The 21,444-nt window shown below is 34.0% G+C and overlaps 1 protein-coding gene across 1 annotated transcript in view; it reads left to right on the forward strand.

The window, feature by feature from the left end:
• The window catches only part of Rbp (RIMS binding protein), a 270,060-nt gene that overhangs the window by 226,482 nt on the left and 22,134 nt on the right, over positions 1-21,444 (forward strand). Inside the window, exons 17-19 of the mRNA XM_075290727.1 lie at positions 3,112-3,408; positions 8,987-9,284; positions 18,365-18,432. Of these exons, the coding sequence (XP_075146842.1) occupies positions 3,112-3,408; positions 8,987-9,284; positions 18,365-18,432 (663 nt within the window). The remainder of the gene's footprint in view (positions 1-3,111; positions 3,409-8,986; positions 9,285-18,364; positions 18,433-21,444) is intronic.

A 21,444-nucleotide genomic window follows, 5' to 3' on the forward strand; every position in this document is an offset into this window, starting at 1 on the left:
TGCCAAAAATGGTGCTCATCGGTCCATGTTTTGGTATAGCCCCCATATAGACCGATATCCCGATTTTTCTTTTAGGGCTTCTAGAAACTATATTTACCATCCGATTTGCCTGAAATTGGAAATCTAGAGGTATTTGAGGACCATAAAAAGGTGTGCCGAAAATGGTGCTCATCTGTCCATGTTTTGATACACAGAAAAAAATATCACCAAAATATTTCCAATTAAAAAGTTAATTGAAGTTGAAAATTTTTTCAATTAATAAATTAATTGATACAATTAACTTTTTAATCATGATAGAAACATTAAGTTAATTAAGTCAATGATTGAAATTTTTAAAATATTTAATTAAAAAATTAATTGATACAATTAACTTTTTAATAAAATTCGGAAGACTAATTCAGTTAAAAAAAGTGCTGATTTTTTTTTTACTTTTTTAATTAAAAATGTATTTCAAACAATCATTTGTTAATCCAAATAAAAACTCTAAGCCAATCTAACTAAGTAATTAAAAATAGTTACCTTTTTTAATTAATAAATTAATTGCGTTTTGCAATCAACATCAATTAAATCTTTAATTGAATCAATTAAAAAATTAATTGAATTTTGCTGAAAAAATCAATTAATTTTTTAATCAAGAATTTTTTCTATGCCCAATTAAAACTGTGATTGATACTATCATTTTCGTGATTGAAGACATTTCAATTTAAAAAATTAATTGGATCAATTAATTTGGTGATTGAATCAGAGAAAAATTTTTTGTGTGTATAGACCCCATAGAGACTTATTTCCCGATTTTGCTTCTTGGGCTTCTAGAAACTATGTTTTCTATCCGATTTTCCTGAAATTGAAAATCTAGAGTTCTTTTGGGACCATAAAAAGGTGTGCCGAAAATGGTGCCCATCGGTCCATTTTTTGATATAGCCCCCATATAGACCGATCTCCCATTTTGCTTCTTGGGCTTCTAGAAACTATATTTACCATCTGCTTTGCCTGAAATTCTTGAGCTACAATAAACTGTATTTTTTACATGATTTGCCTGAAATTCGAAATCTAGAGGTATTTTTAGACCACAAATAAGAGTGCCGAAATTGAGGTATATCGGTCCATTTTTGGTATAACCCCATATAGACTGATCTCTCGATTTTTACTTCTATATTTTCTGGCCGATTTGTTTGAAATTGAAAATCTGGAGGTATTTTAAGATCACAAATATGTGAGTAGCAAATGGTGCCTATCGGTCCATGTTTTGGTATAGCCCCCATATACACCGATCTCCCGGCTTTATTTCTTGGCCTTCTAGAATCCGTAGTTTTGATCCGATTTGCTGGAAATTAGTAATCTATAATAAAATTTTAGACAAACGAAATTTCTTTTTCTTATAAAGTGTTTTCGTTTATTCAACGATTGTCTCTACAATTTGTGTCAAAAGAAAACTTTGCTTGTCTAAAATCACGTTTCTCAAAAAAGAAAACACTTCTTCTTTCGTATTTAAATAAATGCGGAAAAATCGACAGATTTAAGATTTTAAATCAAGGCGTAATTTCAACATATAGACGATATGTTTATATTTTCTCTAAAACTCAAACAAAATTGGTTCTCATAAATCCAGAATCTTATCTGGTCTTCATAGGTAGAATCTTTAAAGTTTGTCTTCGGGAGCTGGCTCGTTTTGATAGAAGATTTGTCATCAAACCCCCTACAATTCTATATATTATCAAGTAACCCACTACGACGAAGAGTTTTCATAGTAAACTATTATACTTGATTCATGGTGGTGGGTATGTAAAATTCGGCCCGGCCGAATTACTGCTGTATATACTTGTTTAATTTATACTTTAAGTATTGCAAGAACAAACATTTTTCTAAAATAAAAAATGATCTAGATTCTTAATGCAATTACAATCCAAATTAAAATATTTTTTAATTTAAAATAGCTTCATATCACTTTAAACAGGTGGTTTTTAAACCAAATTGTTTGGTGTGCCAATACTTATATGCGTCCCTGTATATATACTTTATGGGGTCTTAGAGCAATATTTCGATGTGTTACAAACGGAATGAAAATGTTAATATACCCCCATCTTATGGTGGAGGGTATAAAAATAAAATTGAAGTAATTTTCAAAGGAATTTCTAGTGATAGATCAACATTTTACATATTATGAAATTAGATTAAAAAAACTGCGGCAAAGTAACACAAATCAATTTCGGAGTTTAAAGTTTTGACAAAAAAAACTTTTTGAAAACAAATCCAATTATACTGTTAACTGTTCTCAACTATTTATAGATAAGTTAGGCAAATTATATACATATATAATTCCTTTCACAGGTTGCTAAAGGTAAATTAAAGAAAAAGGTGTAGGACTCTCTCTCTCTTATATTAAATAAAATAAAACTTAGCAAGCACTCTCACATACACAATTCCGTATAACTTTAATATTGGAATGATTGTTATTTTAATACAATTTGTAATAAAATCAAATCTGTAGTTGATCAGCTTATCCAAAGTAAGTTCATGGTCCACGCTATAGAAACTGAGTCAAGGTAAGACTAGTATTGTAATCAAAAAAAAAAAAACAACAAAAAATAAACTAAAAATATATGGGAAATATCGTAAAGTTTAAACACAATTTAAAAGTATTTAAATTAAATAAACGAAAAAATAGTAAATATTCAATCGGCTAGCTTGCCACATAATTTGATGCAATTTAATTCGAGTATATGATCACCGAAATTAGATAATTTTCATATTATACATTTACCCAAATATCCTGTTCTACCGTCCTTCATCCTAAGTTAGCGTTAGCGTTTTCCGTTTCCTCAATAGAATAGTTAAACAATATTTTAATAGCAATACAAATATTAGTAACATATATACCTAAATATTAAACTATAGATTTAGAGTAATGTTTGATCACCTTTTTTTGATAATAAATAAATATTTATAAATATTGCATTTTATATTTAATAATTCATTATGGTATTATTTAGACTGTTACATACCGTTACTGTTCACATAAACCACAAAAAAATAATTTAAATAATTTAAAAAATATATATTTTTATATGTATATATTATTAATTGCTTCCATTATCCTTTCCCTCTATTTAGGTTTATGGTGACAAAGATGCTGATGGTTTTTATTGGGGAGAGTTACGTGGTCGCCGTGGTTATGTACCCCATAATATGGTGACAGAGGTTGATGATGGCACCGGACAAATGGGTCAGATGCCTCAACAACCTGGTGGTACGGCACAAGTAATGCCCGGTCAAGTGGGCACCCAGCAGAGCATGAGAAATGTGAGTCGTGATCGTTGGGGTGATATTTATGCGAATATGCCTGTAAAACGTATGATAGCCCTGTACGACTACGATCCACAGGAATTAAGTCCGAATGTTGATGCAGAAGTGAGTACATCTATTTCCGATTTCGATTTTTTTCTTTGCTTATGTATTTTTATTTATGTGTATGTGTGTGTATATATATCAATGTGTGTGTTCTATTAGCGTAAGGCAGCTAATACGGGTGGAGGTCTATTTGGGGGATTTCTTGATAATCTTATGCCAACATTTACGCAGGATAACAAACCCAAACGTAATGTGAGTTTCCAAAATTCTATAGTTTGCCTAAAATCCAATATGAAATGCTAGAGATCCTGCAACAACACCAGAGCCTTCAATATATGTTTTTTTGAGATAATCCTTTGCTAATCCAACTTTAAATGAATGCTTTTTGGCACTGTATTGAATGACATATTTCATGGTCACTATGATATCACACGTGGGTCAGGTTAGAAGAAGTGTTACATTGTGGCTCATATTCTCCAAATTTTATTCTTGCACACAGAAAAGGAGTATGATCACTCCAAACATGTTTCAATAATATAATGTTAGTTTTTTTTTCACGGAGAACATGTAACATTATTTGTTACATGAGGTACTTAATAGATTTCTTTTCCTCCGCCTCATGACAACTCATACAGTAGTTAATAGTTTTTGCGAACTCGTCTATTAGACAGCGACCCGTGATTACAGATATTAGGAGTGATATTTGACGCCAATCTCCTTCGCAACAGCCGTCTCACGCAGTACGAGTTTACAGGATGCCAGAGACACACCAACAGATTCTAGGTGCCCTGGAATGTGTAAGGTAGTTTGTAGTTTTACTAATTCATCCGTTTCGCAGATCTATGGTATGTTTGTATGGCCAAGTAACCATATTAGGTAAATATTGTACTGCTGAGCCATATCGATGAGAGATTTGCTGCAGTCGATAGCTGTTTTCGAGTTAAGGAGCACAGAATTCATAGATTTTATTACAGGTTGACTTTCTGAGTATATATTCTTACCAATTTTTGTTGAAATATTTCTTCTCCGTCAATATTCCACATTTGTTATGTCAATACGGTCAAAATTTGGTCAATATAAACTTGACCTATTTCTTTCAATTTTGCATTTAAAAAACCTGAACACCCCTCATTTTGAAGGTGTGTGTGTGTAGAATGTTGCTCCTATTTTGATTTTGGAATTCACTCTTCAGTTGTCAAAATGCCGTCCAAGCAAGAAGAGCAGCGTATCAAAATTTTGCTCGCGCATCGCGAATATCCGAGCTACTCGCACGCAAAGCTGGCAAAATCGCTAAAAGTTGTCAAATCAACAGTTACAAATGTAATTAAAGTGTTTTGGGGAAGTTTGTCGACAGCCAGGAAGTCTGGATCGGGGGGAAATCGAAAACCGGAAGCCGCTGAGACGACAAAGAGAGTTGTCGGTAGTTTCAAGCGAAACCCTAACCTCTCTCTCCGAGATGCCGCAAATAAGCTGGGTGTATCGTCTACAACCGTGCATCGTGCCAAAAAACGAGCCGGACTATCGACTTACAAGAAGGTAGTGACTCCAAATCGCGATGATAAACAAAATACGACGGCCAAAGCGCGATCCCGGAGGCTGTACATGACGATGCTGACGAAATTTGACTGCGTGGTAATGGACGACGAAACCTACGTCAAAGCCGACTAAAAACAGCTTCCGGGACAGGAGTTTTATACGGCAAAAGGAAGGGGAAAGGTAGCAGATATTTTCAAGCACATAAAACTGTCAAAGTTCGCAAAGAAATATCTGGTTTGGCAAGCCATCTGTACCTGTGGCTTGAAAAGCAGCATTTTCATAGCTTCAGGGACTGTCAACCAAGAAATTTACGTGAAAGAGTGTTTGAATAAACGTCTGCTGCCTTTCCTGAAGAAACACGGTTGTTCCGTACTGTTTTGGCCGGATTTGGCATCTTGCCATTACGGTAAAAAGGCCATGGAGTGGTACGCCGCCAACAACGTGCAGGTGGTTCCCAAGGACAAGAACCCTCCCAACACGCCAGAGCTCCGCCCAATTGAGAAATACTGGGCTATCGTCAAGCGGAACCTAAAGAAGACCAAACAAGTATATACAGCAGTAAGTTCGGCCGGGCCGAACCAAATATTAGGGTTTCCCTTGAAATTTCAGGAGGACTTGAGGACTTAAGTTTAAAGATTTCACCCATGAGGACTATATCAGATTCTGGATTTATAAGAACCATTCTTGTTTGAGTTTTAGAGGAATCATTAACATCTCTAATAAGTGTGCAAGAAAATTATAAAATAACGTCTTGATTTGAAATCTTACACGCAAAAAAATAATTCTTTCCTCCCAAACGAAATTTTAGACAAAAAAAGTTCGTTTCTCATTTGCTTTTCGCCGTAAGGAAGTGTATTTGGAAGAAAAGTATATACTTTTTGGTGATAAACGTTTATTCTTTTCCAGGACGTAAAAACAATTTCATAAAGACAAACTCAAAAAAAAAAAACGAAAAAAATTGTTTACTTGCTAATTGCATTTTCCCTCACATCTTTCTCACATCCACGAGGTTTTTTAGTTCTTAACACCTTTTCCCGTAATACCAACAATGTAGAAGAAATTATACGATTTTATAAGTTTTTAAAATTTTTTTGCCTTTCGCCTGGACGGAGAATCGAACCGCGGACCATGCACTTTGTAAGCCAACACACTAACCACTGAGCTATGTACCTGTTATGGTCATCAATAGAGAAATATCCATATAAGTTATATTTATATAGCATAGCTTGCGGCGCCCACGAACCGAATAAACAAAGTTTATTTAACAGAAACAAACATTTAGTTTGGCACCGTGGAGCAGTGGTTGCGACGTCCGACTTGCATGCCAAGGGTCGTGGGTTCGATCCCTGCTTCGACCAAAGTTTTTTTTTACATATATTCCAGATACGTTCGGAAGATTCCGAAAAAATGTTCAACATTACATTGTACTGTAAAATGTGTCTTATTAAAGACCTAAAGTCAGAAAAGAACAGTGTTTGATATAAACGAAATGGACTGTGTTGTTGTTTCAAAAATAACTTTTTTATTGAAAAAATAAAAATTTTGTAACAAACGAATTTTTTTGGTGATAAAAGTTTAAAATTTTCGAAGCAATTCAAAAACCCTAACAAAAGAAAAACGTTTTCGGTACACGTTTTCCGAACTTTTTTTTTCTTTGCGTGTAAATCTGTAGAAGTAAAATCTGGAAATTTTACATTGAGTTTCAAGCAATTTTCATCATCAGTGTGCCCTCTACACTCTCAAGAAGTGAAGTCGGTCTATAGGCATTACCAAATGGACCGATAAAAACTTAATCCGATACACGTTTTTGTGAGTCTAATATACCAGAATATTTACAATTTCAGGCAAATCAGATAAAAACTACGGTTTCTAGAAACCCAAGGAGTTAAATCGGGAGATCGTTCTTATGCACAGAAAGAAGAGTTTTCTTTTCTGAGGAACGGAATTTTAGACAAGCAAAGTTTTCTTTTGACGCTAAAAAATATTCTTTTAAAGCAAATAGAAACTATCGGAGGCAATCGTAGAATAGCTTATCACAAATTCGGGTTTATTTGCTCCAAACGAAAATACATTATAGGAAAGGGGAATTTCGTTTGTCTAAAATTTCGTTCCGGAGGAAAGTATTTTTTCTTTGAGTGTGGGGGCTATACTAAAATATGGACCGATACTCACCGTTTTCGGCACACCTCTTTATGACCCGAAAATACCTCTAGGTTTCCAATTTCAGGCAAATAGGATAAAAACGTCGGACTCTAGAAGCTCAAGAAATAAAATCGGGAAATCGGTCTATATGGGGGCTATACCAAAATATGGTATGGTCGGCACACCTCTTTACGGTTCTAAAATACATCTAGATTTCCAATTTCAGACAAATTGGATAAAAAGTACGGTTTCTATAAGCCTAAGACCCCAAATCGGGAGGTCGTTTTATATGGGGACCATACCAAAACATGGACCGGTACTCACAATTTTTGGCACACGTATTTGTGGTCCTACAATACCTCTAGATTTCCAATTTCAGGTAAATTGAATAAAAACTGCGGTTTCTATAAGCCCAAGAAGTAAAATCGGGAGATCGGTCCATAGGGGGGCTATACCAAAACATGGACCGATACTCACCATTTTTGGCACACCTCTTTACGGTCATAAAATACCTCTACATTTTAAATTTTAGGCAAATAGGATAAAAACTACGATTTCTATAAGACCCCAAATCGGGAGGTCGGTTTATATGGGGACTATATCAAAACCTGGACCGATATAGCCCATCTTCGAACTTGACCTGCCTGCAGACAAAAGACGAGTTTGTGCAAAATTTCAGCACGATTGGTTCATTATTGAAGACTGTAGCGTGATTACAACAGACAGACAGTCAGACAGACGGACAGACGGACATCGTTATATCGTCTTAGAATTTCTCCCTGATCAAGAATATATATACTTTATATAGTCGGAAATCGATATTTCGATGTGTTACAAACGGAATGACAAACTTATTATACCCCCGTCACCATTCTATGGTGGTGGGTAAAAAAACTGCTAAGGACGAGCAGCAGTTCAAGGCAAACTGCCTTTCTGCGGCGAAGAAGGTGGACAAGGTGGCTGTACAAAATCTGATGGCAGGTGTCAAGCGTGAGGTCCGGCAATTCGGATATGGAAAAGCGAAAGCCTAACTGAATATTTTTCCTGAATTTTATACTAATTGAACTTGAAAAAGAAATTTAATTTGATTTTTTAAATAAAAGATTTCACCGATTTACACGCGTTTTCCCTTGACCAAATTTTGACCGTATCACCCTTTAATCTTAATAGGGAATATTTTGTAAAAAAAAAACAAAAAATCGATTTTCGAAGATTAATATTTGCTTTTGGTCTCTAAATCCCGCAATATAAAAGGCAACAATCGTATTTGTGTGAAATAATATGCCTGCCTATTTTTATATTCTATATTTTTTTATGAATTTTTGAAAAGCTTCCGAATTTATGTTAAGAATTGGGTCCACTCTCAAATTGAGTTAGTGTTACCTTTAAAAACTGTATCATTAAATGCCATACTTTTTAAATTTTTGCGACACATTTTTGACATATTGTGCCATTTCTAACTTTAAGAGTTTAAGCTTCGATTACTTCGAAGACATGAGCCGCCTAAAAGTATGCAATGAAAATGTTTTGCAGTGGCTAATCTTGGTTACTCCGTCAAACTGTCAATTTCAAGGAGTGATTTTCGATGAAATTGAGATAAAATATTTGTTAGATTATTTTAGACCTTATTTAGAAAAGCCAATTTCACAATTCGATAAGAAAGTTAATAAAAGTTAATCTAAAAAAATGAGTGTACCCACTTTTATTACGTGTGATACGTAAAGCTGATTGGATAGTAAAATCGCTAGAATTCCCAATGACCTCCCACCCCTCCGTACTACGATATTATATAATAACTATGAACATACTCTATATATTGTATTTTTTTGAAGATCAATTTAATACGCTTTTGACCATTTTTCAGTTTTAAGATTTTTATCATCATTTATCTGTTTACATACATATATGTATGCGATTAATTGCATCTGTTTTTTGTTTTTGTTTTTCCGAAAACAATCAGCAAGTGGAATTAAGTTTCAAAACGGGTGAAATCATACTTGTGTATGGTGATATGGATGAAGATGGTTTCTATATGGGTGAATTGGATGGTGTTCGTGGCCTAGTGCCATCGAATTTCTTAGCCGAAGCGCCCGACACATATAGTAATCAAATGATGCAAGGTGGTGGCCCTGCAGGACGCGGTGGCTTGGCCAGTCAAAGGGGCAGAGGTCAAGGGCCGGGTGCTAGAGGACCTCCACCACCTCCGCGCGACAACATGATGCCTGGTATGGCTGGACCACGTGGTCCCCAAGGAAAGAGTAAGTAAAAGTGTTCACTTTCTTTAACAAAAAAAAAACACCAAAAACTTAAAAATATATTTACTTGTAAATGAAAAAAAACAACAATTTCTTTTTTTTTTTGTTAACTTAACTTATTTCGACTATTTTTATACTACATATATAATGATGATAATGACGGTAAGACCGTCCATATGTACAGTTTCTCCAAAAAGGATTTCTTTATGTTTTTTTAACGAAAATTATTTTTGTTTGAAATTTTTTATTTTTCTTTTTGTATTTTTTATTTCTGCAAAATATATATTTCAAAACTATTGGTTTAGAAAATCTAAACAGAATATATGCGGAGCAAAATTTTATCGACTATAATTATATATAAAAATAGAACGGTGAAATAAATCCATAGAAAAATATGATTAGGACTCAAAGCAAAATTTTAGGGAGTTTTTTTTAGAAATTAACTAAAAGAACATATTTAACACTGCAAAAATATATGTATTTGAAACAAATAGAAAACAATTTTATTTTTGTGTTTCGATTTTTTTTCTTTTGTTACGATTTTTTAGTTTTTTTATTATTAATTTTGTACAATATTTTTATTTAATTTTTTTAATTTTGGTTTTACGTTTTTACAAATTTCATTAACAAATAATTTCGGCACAATATTTCTGTAATATCATAATTTTTTGTCAAATATACATACATATGAATATAGTTGTTGTTCTTGTTGTTTGTAATTGTTAACTAATCTATAGAGAATACGAAAATATGATAAGAATAAAGTCGAACATATAAAAGTTTAGTTCATATCATATTCATTAATCTCATCGCGCCTAAGATCAATAAAGACAAGCATTTGAAAGATACTTGAACATAAAGCGGTTTCAAGCTTGAAAGCATATTGTATTCAAGGCTTTTTCAAATGTCTATATTTATTGTATAGGCAATGATAATTTCTATTTGATGTGAATTTCGCCCAAAAAAAAGAGTGAACTCTTCGCCTTCCTAACTCTTTGCCACACTTTGGGGCATTCATATCAAATATTAATTATAATCATAAACCTTCAGTTTCTTCATATCATTCATGATTCAAACCAAACCTCCATCCAAGTTCCCATCTTCATGTTATCATTAATTTGTCGTCGTCAATCAAAATTTATTGTTTTTATTCTTCACCTCTAATTGTATTTATATGTTTCTTAAGATAAAAACAAAATCTTCTAATTCCTAACTCTCTAAAGTATTTATGCGTGTGTCCTGTCTGTAAGTTTTAATGAATATCCAATTGTGTCTGTGTGTTTGCTCCTATTTATTATTTTCCTTCGATTTTAGTTAATACAAAGCATGTGGTGTCTATTATGATTTATTTTAAGTTTCATTTGATAATTACGTTCACAACATGCAAAATTTTATTGTCTCGGAGTAATTCCACACAAAAAGCTAAATCGAGCCCTCTCTCTCTCACACACACTCTCGGTCTATAACTCTTAGGACCGTTTTCTCAATGTCCGTTGAGAATTTTATTCTATCGAATACCCAAGTGATCTCCTACAAAATTTAAATGCTAATCGGATGTTAAGAAAACGGCCATTAGTCTCCCTACAATCTTACTCTTTTTTCAATCATTGACTACCCTGTTTTTTGTGAAATGTTGCCAGATTGTCTACTGCGTTGAGGATGAAAAATTTCAATAAAACAGTTGCCCCCACAACCGATGGTACATCCTCCGTTTAAATGTTAACCGAAGATTAAAGCAGGCTATTAGTCTCCCGAAAACATCAAATTATCAAGCTTTTTTCAATCATTTCCTACCCTGTTTGCATTGAGAATGGACGATAAGAGAAAGCGGATATGCGGTAGGTGAAACATTTTTCCACGTCAAACATATACAACAACTTTGTTGGCAAAAAATTCCTGTTTTCTGTTTTTTCAATATTAAATATTGGAGTTGAATAAAAACATTTAATGTCTTGTTATTTATTGAGTTATTTCAAGAAAAAAAAAAAAAGAATTTCCACGTCGCCAGTCAACAACAATGCCTAGTGGTGAGTTCAAGAATCTGATAAGCGATGGCAACACTATTCCATTTCCCGCCAAGGAACTAGAATGGATATTAATTTGACGGCGCTAGAGTCATGGTATGCCGTCGCTGCTTTTAGGCTTCCCATAAGAAATGCACGTTTCTGTTTCTGATGATAGCATTACATTTATTATCAAAAATTCTCTTCGTAAATATTGCACCTTTTCTTTTGGGTTGGTAAAAATTTGGCTGGTTCAATCTCTGATTTGCATCTCTGTCACTTTTCAACATCTTGTGTGGTTAAGTTGTTCATTACTTCTGTTAGGTTAGTGTTGAGTTAACTTTACAGGCCATTCCGGCCAGTCCAAAGGAGGTTCCTTGTCATTGAGCTAGACAAGGAACCTCCTTTGGACTGGCGGGATGGTATTTCACTTTATGATGAAACCACATAGCAACGCTTTGGAGCATTCAGAAATGTCAGCAGCTTTATTGAGAGTACATAGTGCTCGGAAAAATCCTGGATTGACCCTATGCAATTGAGAATATTAATAAATCTTGTAGTGTAGGTATTACATGGGTGGTCCGATAAGTATTTGGCATATAAGAACGCTCCGCCTTCTGCCCGAAGTAAATGAGTCCATATACTTGAAATTTCGTTTATATATATTAACAAGAATCCTTCTTGCGAAACTCTTGGGGTAGGTTAGGGCTCACATTAACTGTTGAGGCCATTGAGATACCACAGCTGCTGAACTGCTACGAGGAAGTTAGGTTAGGTTATGTAGGATGACACGAATATGTGTCAAGCGGATTTGTGTATACTTATACCATAGTTGGTCCATTGCGTTTCCTTAAGGTCCTTTTCTCTTTCTCTTCGTGTCTGTCTTACTCCGGCCGGGATAATCCCATCATATGACAATATGTCCTTCAGATCTACCTACGTCCTCCAACCAGAAACCTTGATGAGTAGTCCTGAATCAGAATGAAATAAGAGCCCAGAATCTTGTTTCTTCTGAAAGATAATGGTGGTGAATCTTCCTTAGACTCAGGGTTCAGACATCATCTACAAATAGCATCATTCCTTAGACCGATCCTTACCATGCGTTTTCCCAGAGTATACCTCCTCTGTTTGCATCGACATTAGGATTTCGGAATACCTACCATTTTTCTCGTCATGCGTTTTTCCAGAGTATCGACATTAGAATTTCTGAGTACCTACTATTTTTCTCGCCCCATATCAGTTTTTTTTTTGCTCGCAGCCAGCAGAAGTAACCCAACGTCGCTTCCATAAATCGTCATATTCGTCATTGATCCTGTAAATAAACAAAGAAAACGGAAAGCGAAAAACGTTCTAAATTACGTTATTTGTGCCGCTTGCGCCTTCCTTAGGCAATACATCCGCCTCTTCATTTCCTGTTATGCCATAATATCCATGTATCCAGCACAGATTTACATTATGCTGTTCAGTGGTAACCTTACGGTTCCCCACGACAGCGGCTAACTACTTTCGACCTTATTTTTGTATTACCCAGGGCGTTTATTGCTGTCTGGCTATATATAAAAATGCTGATATCGCATCTTAGAAACGTCCTTATCGACAGAAGTTCTGCAACTTTTGCAATCCTTATCGACATAAGTTCTGCAACTTTTGCAATAGCAAATATCGACGTCCGAAAATATGCTGAATTTATCGTCCAACTTAAAGGATTCTTTTATCTCCAGCTCCTTGCAGTATATACCACTATCTGTACCCTCGGCCATTATAGAGCCATCCGTATAGATATTAAGATCACCGAAATGTATCATGTTATAGTCCCAGTCCTCCGGGATCGGGACAACTGAGTTTAGATTATCCTCATATACATGCTGTGTTGTCATAAAGTCAGTTCTAATTTGCTGACCGGCATAGGCTATCAGTTCCGTGTGTCTGCAACCCGTGTTCTCTAGGCAGTTCAGGCTCTTCAATCGAATAAGTATGCACGTCCAGAGGGCATATCACCGTAATTACCTCCAGGGCGGCGGTGGCCGTTGTCCTCATCGCCCCGATTATATAAATAAGAGCCGTTCTATTTATTCTGCTCAATCTCAGTACATGATCGTGGTTCTGAGTTGGGCCACCAGACATGACATCCGTACACAGCTACTGGTCTTATTACCGCTGTACAAAGCCAGTTAAAAAGGTACGGCTTCATTCCCCAACGTTTTTCAACCAACTTCTGACATGCGTATATTGTCACATAGATATTCTTTATACGATCCACTATATTCGTGAGCCAATCCAATATAGAGTCTAGAACAATGCCCAAATATCGTACCAATTTTGTAAGAGTCAACTTTGTCCCTTGAAATTCCGGGTCTTTATATCCGCCAAATCTCATTAGAATGGCCATTAAGTCTGTATGGTATTACCAATAGTTTGTTGAATTTCCGTGAAAATATTTGTTCAGTAGCACTTAAAAGGTTCACTTTAACTGCAAATGCGGTTTTTTGGGTTTCGAACTAAATAATAATTTCGTTTTGAAGTATAATCCCGCCGTTACAACATTTTCGATTTACCAGTCTTGGACTCTGAGACTGGGACATCGCAACAGAAATTACATCGCCGTGCATTTCGAAAATTACCATCTACGTTGTAGCCACTGACGATAGGGAATGCAGCCTAGTATTTTTTTTTTGTGCTCAGAAATTCACTCTTGCTTTGGGAGCAAAGTATTAACCCTGGACAGTCATCCTTAGTTTTTGTACATTACTGTCATCCTTCGTCATTTTGACTACGGCTGATTTCAAGACGCTATAATTTTCATCTTCAGCGAAAAAATGAACCAAACTTGAATTTATTTTCTTATTCATTTTGGTTTTAAGTAGTAAAAAATAAAAATTCATAAAACGGTCGAATTAGTATAACTTAAATTTACCATTTCCCAATAGACTAAAATGCATTTTAAATCGAAAATGAAATTACGTGTCGTCATTTTGACGAATGATGACTGTCTAGGGTTAAGGACATGCCTACTTTATCCTCTTGCTATAGTTGGGATTTCTTTCTCGCGGAAAGTATCCGTAAAATTGACGCCAAGCCTACGACCAATAAAACTGCAATGTTGCATTTTACGAAAGCGAAGATCACAAAGAAGTACTCCTTGTTCCTCTCAATTCTCTGTAGTCAACAGCATCACCTCAGAACGTATACTAAGTTCCAAAAGCTTTCAGTTCCTGAGAGAATTAAGCGCCACCAATATTGCATGAATTGTATGTCACGTCGACATGTTGCAAATAATTGCCCTAGCGCATACGATTACGGTAAATAAGGTAGAGGACTCCAAACTCTCCGGCATAGGGGTATAGAGATTAATCCCAGAATTGTTTCTATACTTTCCGCATCGTTTCCACGAAATTCCGAAGCAGCATCTTTGGACGCCAATTGGCCTTCTACATCGACTGAACACAGCAATTGTGAATATCGTTCACCAAGGAATGACGTATCTTTTTAGAGTCATACGTTCAGCTTCGAAATCATTCTTCATTATGGAAATCTAATATAAACTAAGTATACCTTCGATTTCAGCTACAATTTCTGGTGTGAATTAAACAGTTTCGATCTCATTGAGAAAACTTTCTTCACTTTGTATTGGTATTCCATTAGATAAATCGCTCCTACTGGAACATGTTTTTCCTTATATCGTGTTCAATACGACAATTTTTTGTTTGTAATTCTGTTGACCTACTATTGGGTGTTGATCTTTATCCGAAAATAAGGTACTAGCATTAAACGTTGTTGACTGCACGGAGTGGAGTTTATATACCTCCACAGATGCGCTTTTAAACGAATTTATTTTGTTCTTCCAAGTTTTGTATGTCAAGTTTTTCGCTAAGCAAGATGTTCATACCCAGATATTTTATCATTATGTTCCCCAAGGCTATGTCTAAGATCTCCCCTTACTAGTAGGTCCATAATTTACACGGCTCTATTGATTTTCTTCCTATTCTCCTTCAATATCTCTCTCCTATATTTATTTTTGTGGACATATCGATTGTTTCACTCTCTCCTGGTAGGCTTGCCATATGGCCGGGATTCGCGTGGATTGTCCCGGAATTTCGGGTCCAGGAAGTGTCCCAAATCTTTCACTAAACTTGCCAAAAATCCTGGATTTTAAATTACTCAAGGCATATGTTTTAACTTTTCCCATTTCTTAGAAAAGAAAAAATAATTTGAAATTAAATCGCTTTCTTTCGAATCATTAGCTGTCACTTGAACAGAAAAGATAAAAAAATCACATTCAGGTTTTTCTGTGAAATGAATTTGTACAAATTATAACAACCAGTTCACGGTTAGTGTCCAATTCTATTCAAGTCTGCATTCCCTGACAACTTTTCAAAGTTCGGTTTCATTCCCATCGCTGCCATAGCATCCTTAGTGGGATTATAACAATCGCCAACTGTGATGGGAAATATACCCAAATCTATGTCCATGACGATATCCTGATTCACAGTATCGAAAGGCAGTACAAAATAAGTAGCCATTGCCACTTCAGAGCTAATGTTTGCCATGGCGTTATCCACAGCTTAAGCTATAACAGCTTGGATTCCCAAGAGAAATAGTTTTCGAAATTATAGCCCGATAAATGAGTTTAGGCTAAATGAGTTTAGGCTTCCGACTTTCAAGAAACAACATTCCCAGAACTATCAACGTATAACATTATCGGTGCCATCCAACGTATTTAGGAATTTCGAAGTCTGCAGACAATAACGACTACTGTGTCTTACATTGTGTTCATTCAAATTTACCAAAGAAATATGGGCAAAAATCGAAAAATATAATGGGTTTTCTTGTTTATCCTGACAAATTCCGGTCTGTACGGTGCAATGTCCCTGATTTCAACCATCATCTGGCAACCCTATCTCCTGGGTATACCAGAGAGAATAAAATGACAAGAGAACGAAACTGTGAAGCGAAACTGATTCAGTAGGTGGCAGTCATGAGGAAAATTTCTCTAATATCATGCAGTTTTTATCGGCGCTTCTCTCAAATATCATACAGTTTGCGTCGGCGTAACCCAGTTCAGTTCTCTGCCGGCTTTACGAAACGTAAGGAAAATAGGATTTAGAACCTACTTTGTAATAACAAATGTTCTTTTATATAAATCTTTTCATTCTATTAATTTTTTTGGCAGACAATTTGAAATTATAACTGCCGATGCCTTTAAAGAATTTATCAAAACAGCGCTTCGACCGCAACGCCGGTAATACCAAAGCGGCAGGCGTTGTGCGACATCTATACGGTTGACAATTGTTGTTTTTGTAGAAGAGACATTTTCGTTCTGTTGTGTTTTTATTCTCTCTGGGTATACTTCGCCCAGAAACCAGATATGGCAAGTAAAAAATCTGTAAAAATTACTTTTCATCTTCCACAATAGATCTTGGCACTTTGTAATCATCAATTTTTCTTTGGACCATCTGCGACATGTCTTTCTTTCCATTATAAGACCTTTGACCATCTTAGATATTTGATCCGTTTTACTTTCCGTTCAGCTCTCCCTCTTTCTCTCTCTTTGTCACTTAGAAGAAAAACAATACCATTTTAAGTATTGACAACCAGTATTTGTACTTAAGTTCCCTCTATATTTTGTAACCAAAATATTTTTTGGCTATCTTTTACTAACTATTGTTATTGTTGATCTCTTTCTCTTCAAATTGTCTGCCTGTGGAGTTGTAATAGTTTTTCATATTAACACAACCTTCTTCTCATTGTGGACACAACATTTTCAATTTGATCGAAACAAAAATCGATAAGCATTTGTTTTGCGATCTGGCAACACTTTAATTTAGTTAGATTACTGTGTTTATGATGTAATGCCCACATTTACATTATTACAAGGTGCCTGCGTTAATAAGGATATGATATTTTTCTTAAATTCCTTTTTCGGAGAGAAAAATAAACACGAAAGAAAACATAAAATATATTGTGCTCGTTTATTAGCTGAGATTTTTGTGATTTTATTGGCATTATACAAGACAAAGAAAACAACAATAACAACAACATACATACATATATATTTTTTCTGAATAAAATAACAAAAAATGATTATATTAAATAACGGCAGTAATTTTCCTCAAACGCTTTCGAAGCACTCTACCGAAATAAATAACAAAAAAAAATCATTACTATTAATATTTAATTTTATGATTTTCTTCATACATTTTTATAAATATATTTCTATATAAATATTTACTATATACTCTATACTCTAATATAAATACATTGTAAAAAAAATGATGCATAATTTGTAATAATATATAAAAAAAAAAACAAAACAATTAAGATAACAGACAAAATGCAACATAGTCAAAGGTAATATTTATTTTTCTCGATATCAACACAAGTGGGATTTTTCTTTCTTTTTTTTTGAAAAAAAGTATTAAATAAACATCAATAATATGAGATGTGTTTTAATTTAGTATTTTGTTGGCTTTTTCTCTTGAAGCAACAAAGCAAATAATTATTAATTGCTTTTGATCATTTATTTTCAATTTCATTTGTTTTGTTTATTTTATTGTATGTGAAACTTGAGTTTGTTTTTCTGTTCACATATTATGTACCATGTAAAATAGATTTTTTAAGTCCAAAACTTGCGGTGAATTATATAGAAAAATCTTAAAAAAAAAACGATAACAAACAAACTTATAACAACATCTCTGCAAATCTTGCACAAGCCTTTAGATGCTGGTGTATTTTGTCTACTATATATATACTACATATATAAAAACAGTGGTCACAGGGCTAAACAAAAACAAAAATAAATTAACAAACCAGAATTAATAAGAACTATTGAATATAATTTACAACAATTGGGTTTCTCTTTCCACAAAAAAAAAAAAAAATCTACAATTTTATCAATATGAATTTATTTAATTTTTCAAAAAGTATTTTATATATTTTTTTTTATGAAATTTTACTTTTCAAAAAATACATATTAAAAAAAAAATACGGATACCAAGACAAAAAATTTAAGTTAACAAAATTTATTTTGTAATGGTCTGCTGTGGTAAATGTGAAGTCTTTATGTTATATTTGTTGCTATAGATGCTCGCCCTGCTTCCCCTACACTGTTAGACAACACGGGCCACCCTGCCCCCGATCACCAAACGCAGGTAAATACTCTAACTTCTTTACATTTTTGTTAAGAAAATTGCATTTAACTTGTTCTATTTTTTTTTTTGTTTGTTTTTGATATATACATTATTCTCTAAACATAAAAATACCTTTTTTTAATAACAAACCCCTTTCGCAACCTCTCTATAAGAAAAAAAAACTATAAATTACCCCACTCACTATATTCAAAGAATTAAAAACTACTCTTATGATCTACACTCTGTATAACTGTCTCTCTTTCTCTCTCTCGCCTTTCTAAGACTACATTTTAATGTATCTACTACTATTACTACTACTTATTTACAACAACTGTGTTGAACACAACTCTGTCTCTTGGATTAGAAACTCTACAAAATTCATACATACATTCAAAAATTGTTTGTATTTGCTTTCGTTTCGATGAGAAAGACATAGTATTGCGTTTTTATTTTAGTTATTTTAGAGTTTCGTTTTTTAATCAAAATATGTCTTGTTCACTAGACAATCACTTTTTGCTTACCAAACGATTTGCATTTCTTTATACACTCCCAAAATTAATGTCAAATGATTCAGACAATAGTTTACAAAAAAAATTGAACTACTCCCAAAATTCAAATCAAGAAAAATCTCTTGTGTGAAGATTTTGAAAAATTCACAAATAATTTTTTTATGTATAGCTAGCAACATTTTAAAACAAACTATTACATTTCAATTTTTAAATAACAACAAATAATAATCAATTTAGTTTTTGTTTTTGTATCTTAAATATTTGCCAAGTGTAGCGCAAGCAATTGTTCACTTTCACGCTATAGAGAATCTAGTCTAGTCTACATGTAGTATCATTTCAGCGAAAAGACATAGCATACAAAAAATCATAATTAAATGGAATCCACCCCAAACACCCACAGTCACCACACTTACCACAACACTTTGTTTAATTCCCGTCTAAAGATTTTTTTACAGTTTGACAGAGAAAATCGGTTTTTATACCCAGTACGCAACACTGTAGATATGTTAGCTACCTATACAGTGTTGCATTTGCTGGTGAAAATTTCTGGGGTGTGTTATTATCAATTATTTTCTTTAAAAGAAAAATGCTCTATAAGCGATATTATCGACCAATGGAATGTTCTTTTGCAAGCAACGGTGCCAATTTGTCTTTTCCCCCGATTATGGCCCGAGATTCTGGCATTTTTTAATGCCTTTTACCGGGGAAAAAATAATTTCATCATCCATTTTAGTAGTTTTTCTACTGAGATATGAATAAAACTGCGTTTTTATCTAACCATTAGGGCTGTTTTCTTTTTGCACTGGATACCCTAAGCAGTCACGGACTAAAAGAAAACAGAGTACTCGTTTATCCAGGACTTCTCCAAAAAAATAGGCAACACTGTCATCAGCTGTTTAAAAACAATCACAGAAAACAAGTGAAATCTTAAATTTTTAATGTATGAAATGCTCAAATAGTTATAAATATGTACTGCTGCGATTATTCATGACACTGTATCACTTTGAATTTCATGATATTCGATAAATTAGTCACAATAAACTGCTATTGTGAATCTAAAAAGCGTCACTTTATCAAAATGCAATCTGGTAACACCGACTCGACTTGCACTGATGAGATGTTCTGGCAGACAATATATTAAAACAATGCACCGGCAGCAACGCTGCTGTCATTGTGCGGCATCTACAAGTTCGACATTTGATTTTGCTTTGGAGAAGAGTCCGTTTCTTCCTCTTATATTTTCTACTCTCTGGTATGAATGTTGTAGGAAACGTCAAAACTTGCTATCAATACAGAATTTTTTTAGCAAAATATGTATTTGAATTAAAACCAGAATCTCCGGCGGCATTACCTTTTAACGGTCGATAAGACATGATGATGATGTATTTCTAAAGGCCGGAATACATCTCTAATACGGTGTTCTCACCAAGCTCGTTTTGGGGTTTGAAATGTTTTCCCTTTATAAGCACTTCAAAACGAGTCGTTTTCGCCATACTAAAAAACAAGTTAAAAACACACGTTTTCCTCCAAAACACGTCAATTTTAGAATGTGAACCCAGCTAATTTGGAATATACCCCGAATAGCATACCCTATTCAAAATATATGTCAAAATATTGAAATAAGTTTCATAGAAAAAAAGAATAAACAAAGGCTTTTAAGAACATGGGCATGTGAAAATAACATAAAAATTTTTTTCCCTTTGCGCTCGCGGTAATTATTTGGACATAGGTTGCATATACGAAAATATTTCTCTAGAAGTGCAAACGAAAATATTTCTCTAGAAGTGCATATCGGACTGAACTCTGTGGCATAGATTATAGAGAAAAGATTTGACATTTTTTTTTCAATAAAATAGAGCACAGCTTGATCTTACCAATAAGGACCTCTAGCATAGACTTTAACTTTTAAATAGATGAACCGTTTCTCTCAGCAACAAAAATAACTGTCAGTTAAAAACATTAATTTTCTGACATTTTGCTTTGATTGTCTGGGTTAGTTCCAAAAAATAGTTTTCCTTTTGTGTTGTTTCGGCATGCAAACGAGATTTCCGGTATCAAAACAAAATGGAAAAAATATAATAATACTGTCGATAACGAAGTCTCTCAACATTTTCACTAGCAAACTATCCCTTCGTTCATTATATCATTCCTAAACTGTAAACTGCTATAAAGTATTGCATTTGCTAGTGAAAATTCTTTTCAATTATTTTCTTTCATAGAAAGATACACTATAAACGACAATAGGGCTGTTTTCTTTTAGCACTGGATACCCTAAGCCGTGGAGAACTAAAAGAAACCAGAGTACTCGTTTATCCAGGACATCTCCAAAAATATGCAACACTGTCATCAGCTATTTAAAAACAATCAAAGAAAAGAAGTGAAATCTTGCATTTTTAATGTATGAAATGCTCCAATTAGTAATAAATATTTACTGCTGCGATTATTTATGAAACTCTACCACTTTGTATTTCTTGTTTTTCGATAAATTAGTCACAATAAACTGCTATTGTGAATCGAAGAAGCG

This window comes from Haematobia irritans, chromosome 1, assembly GCF_050003625.1.
Source record: "Haematobia irritans isolate KBUSLIRL chromosome 1, ASM5000362v1, whole genome shotgun sequence".
In the NCBI taxonomy this organism is placed as follows: Eukaryota; Metazoa; Arthropoda; class Insecta; order Diptera; family Muscidae; genus Haematobia; species Haematobia irritans.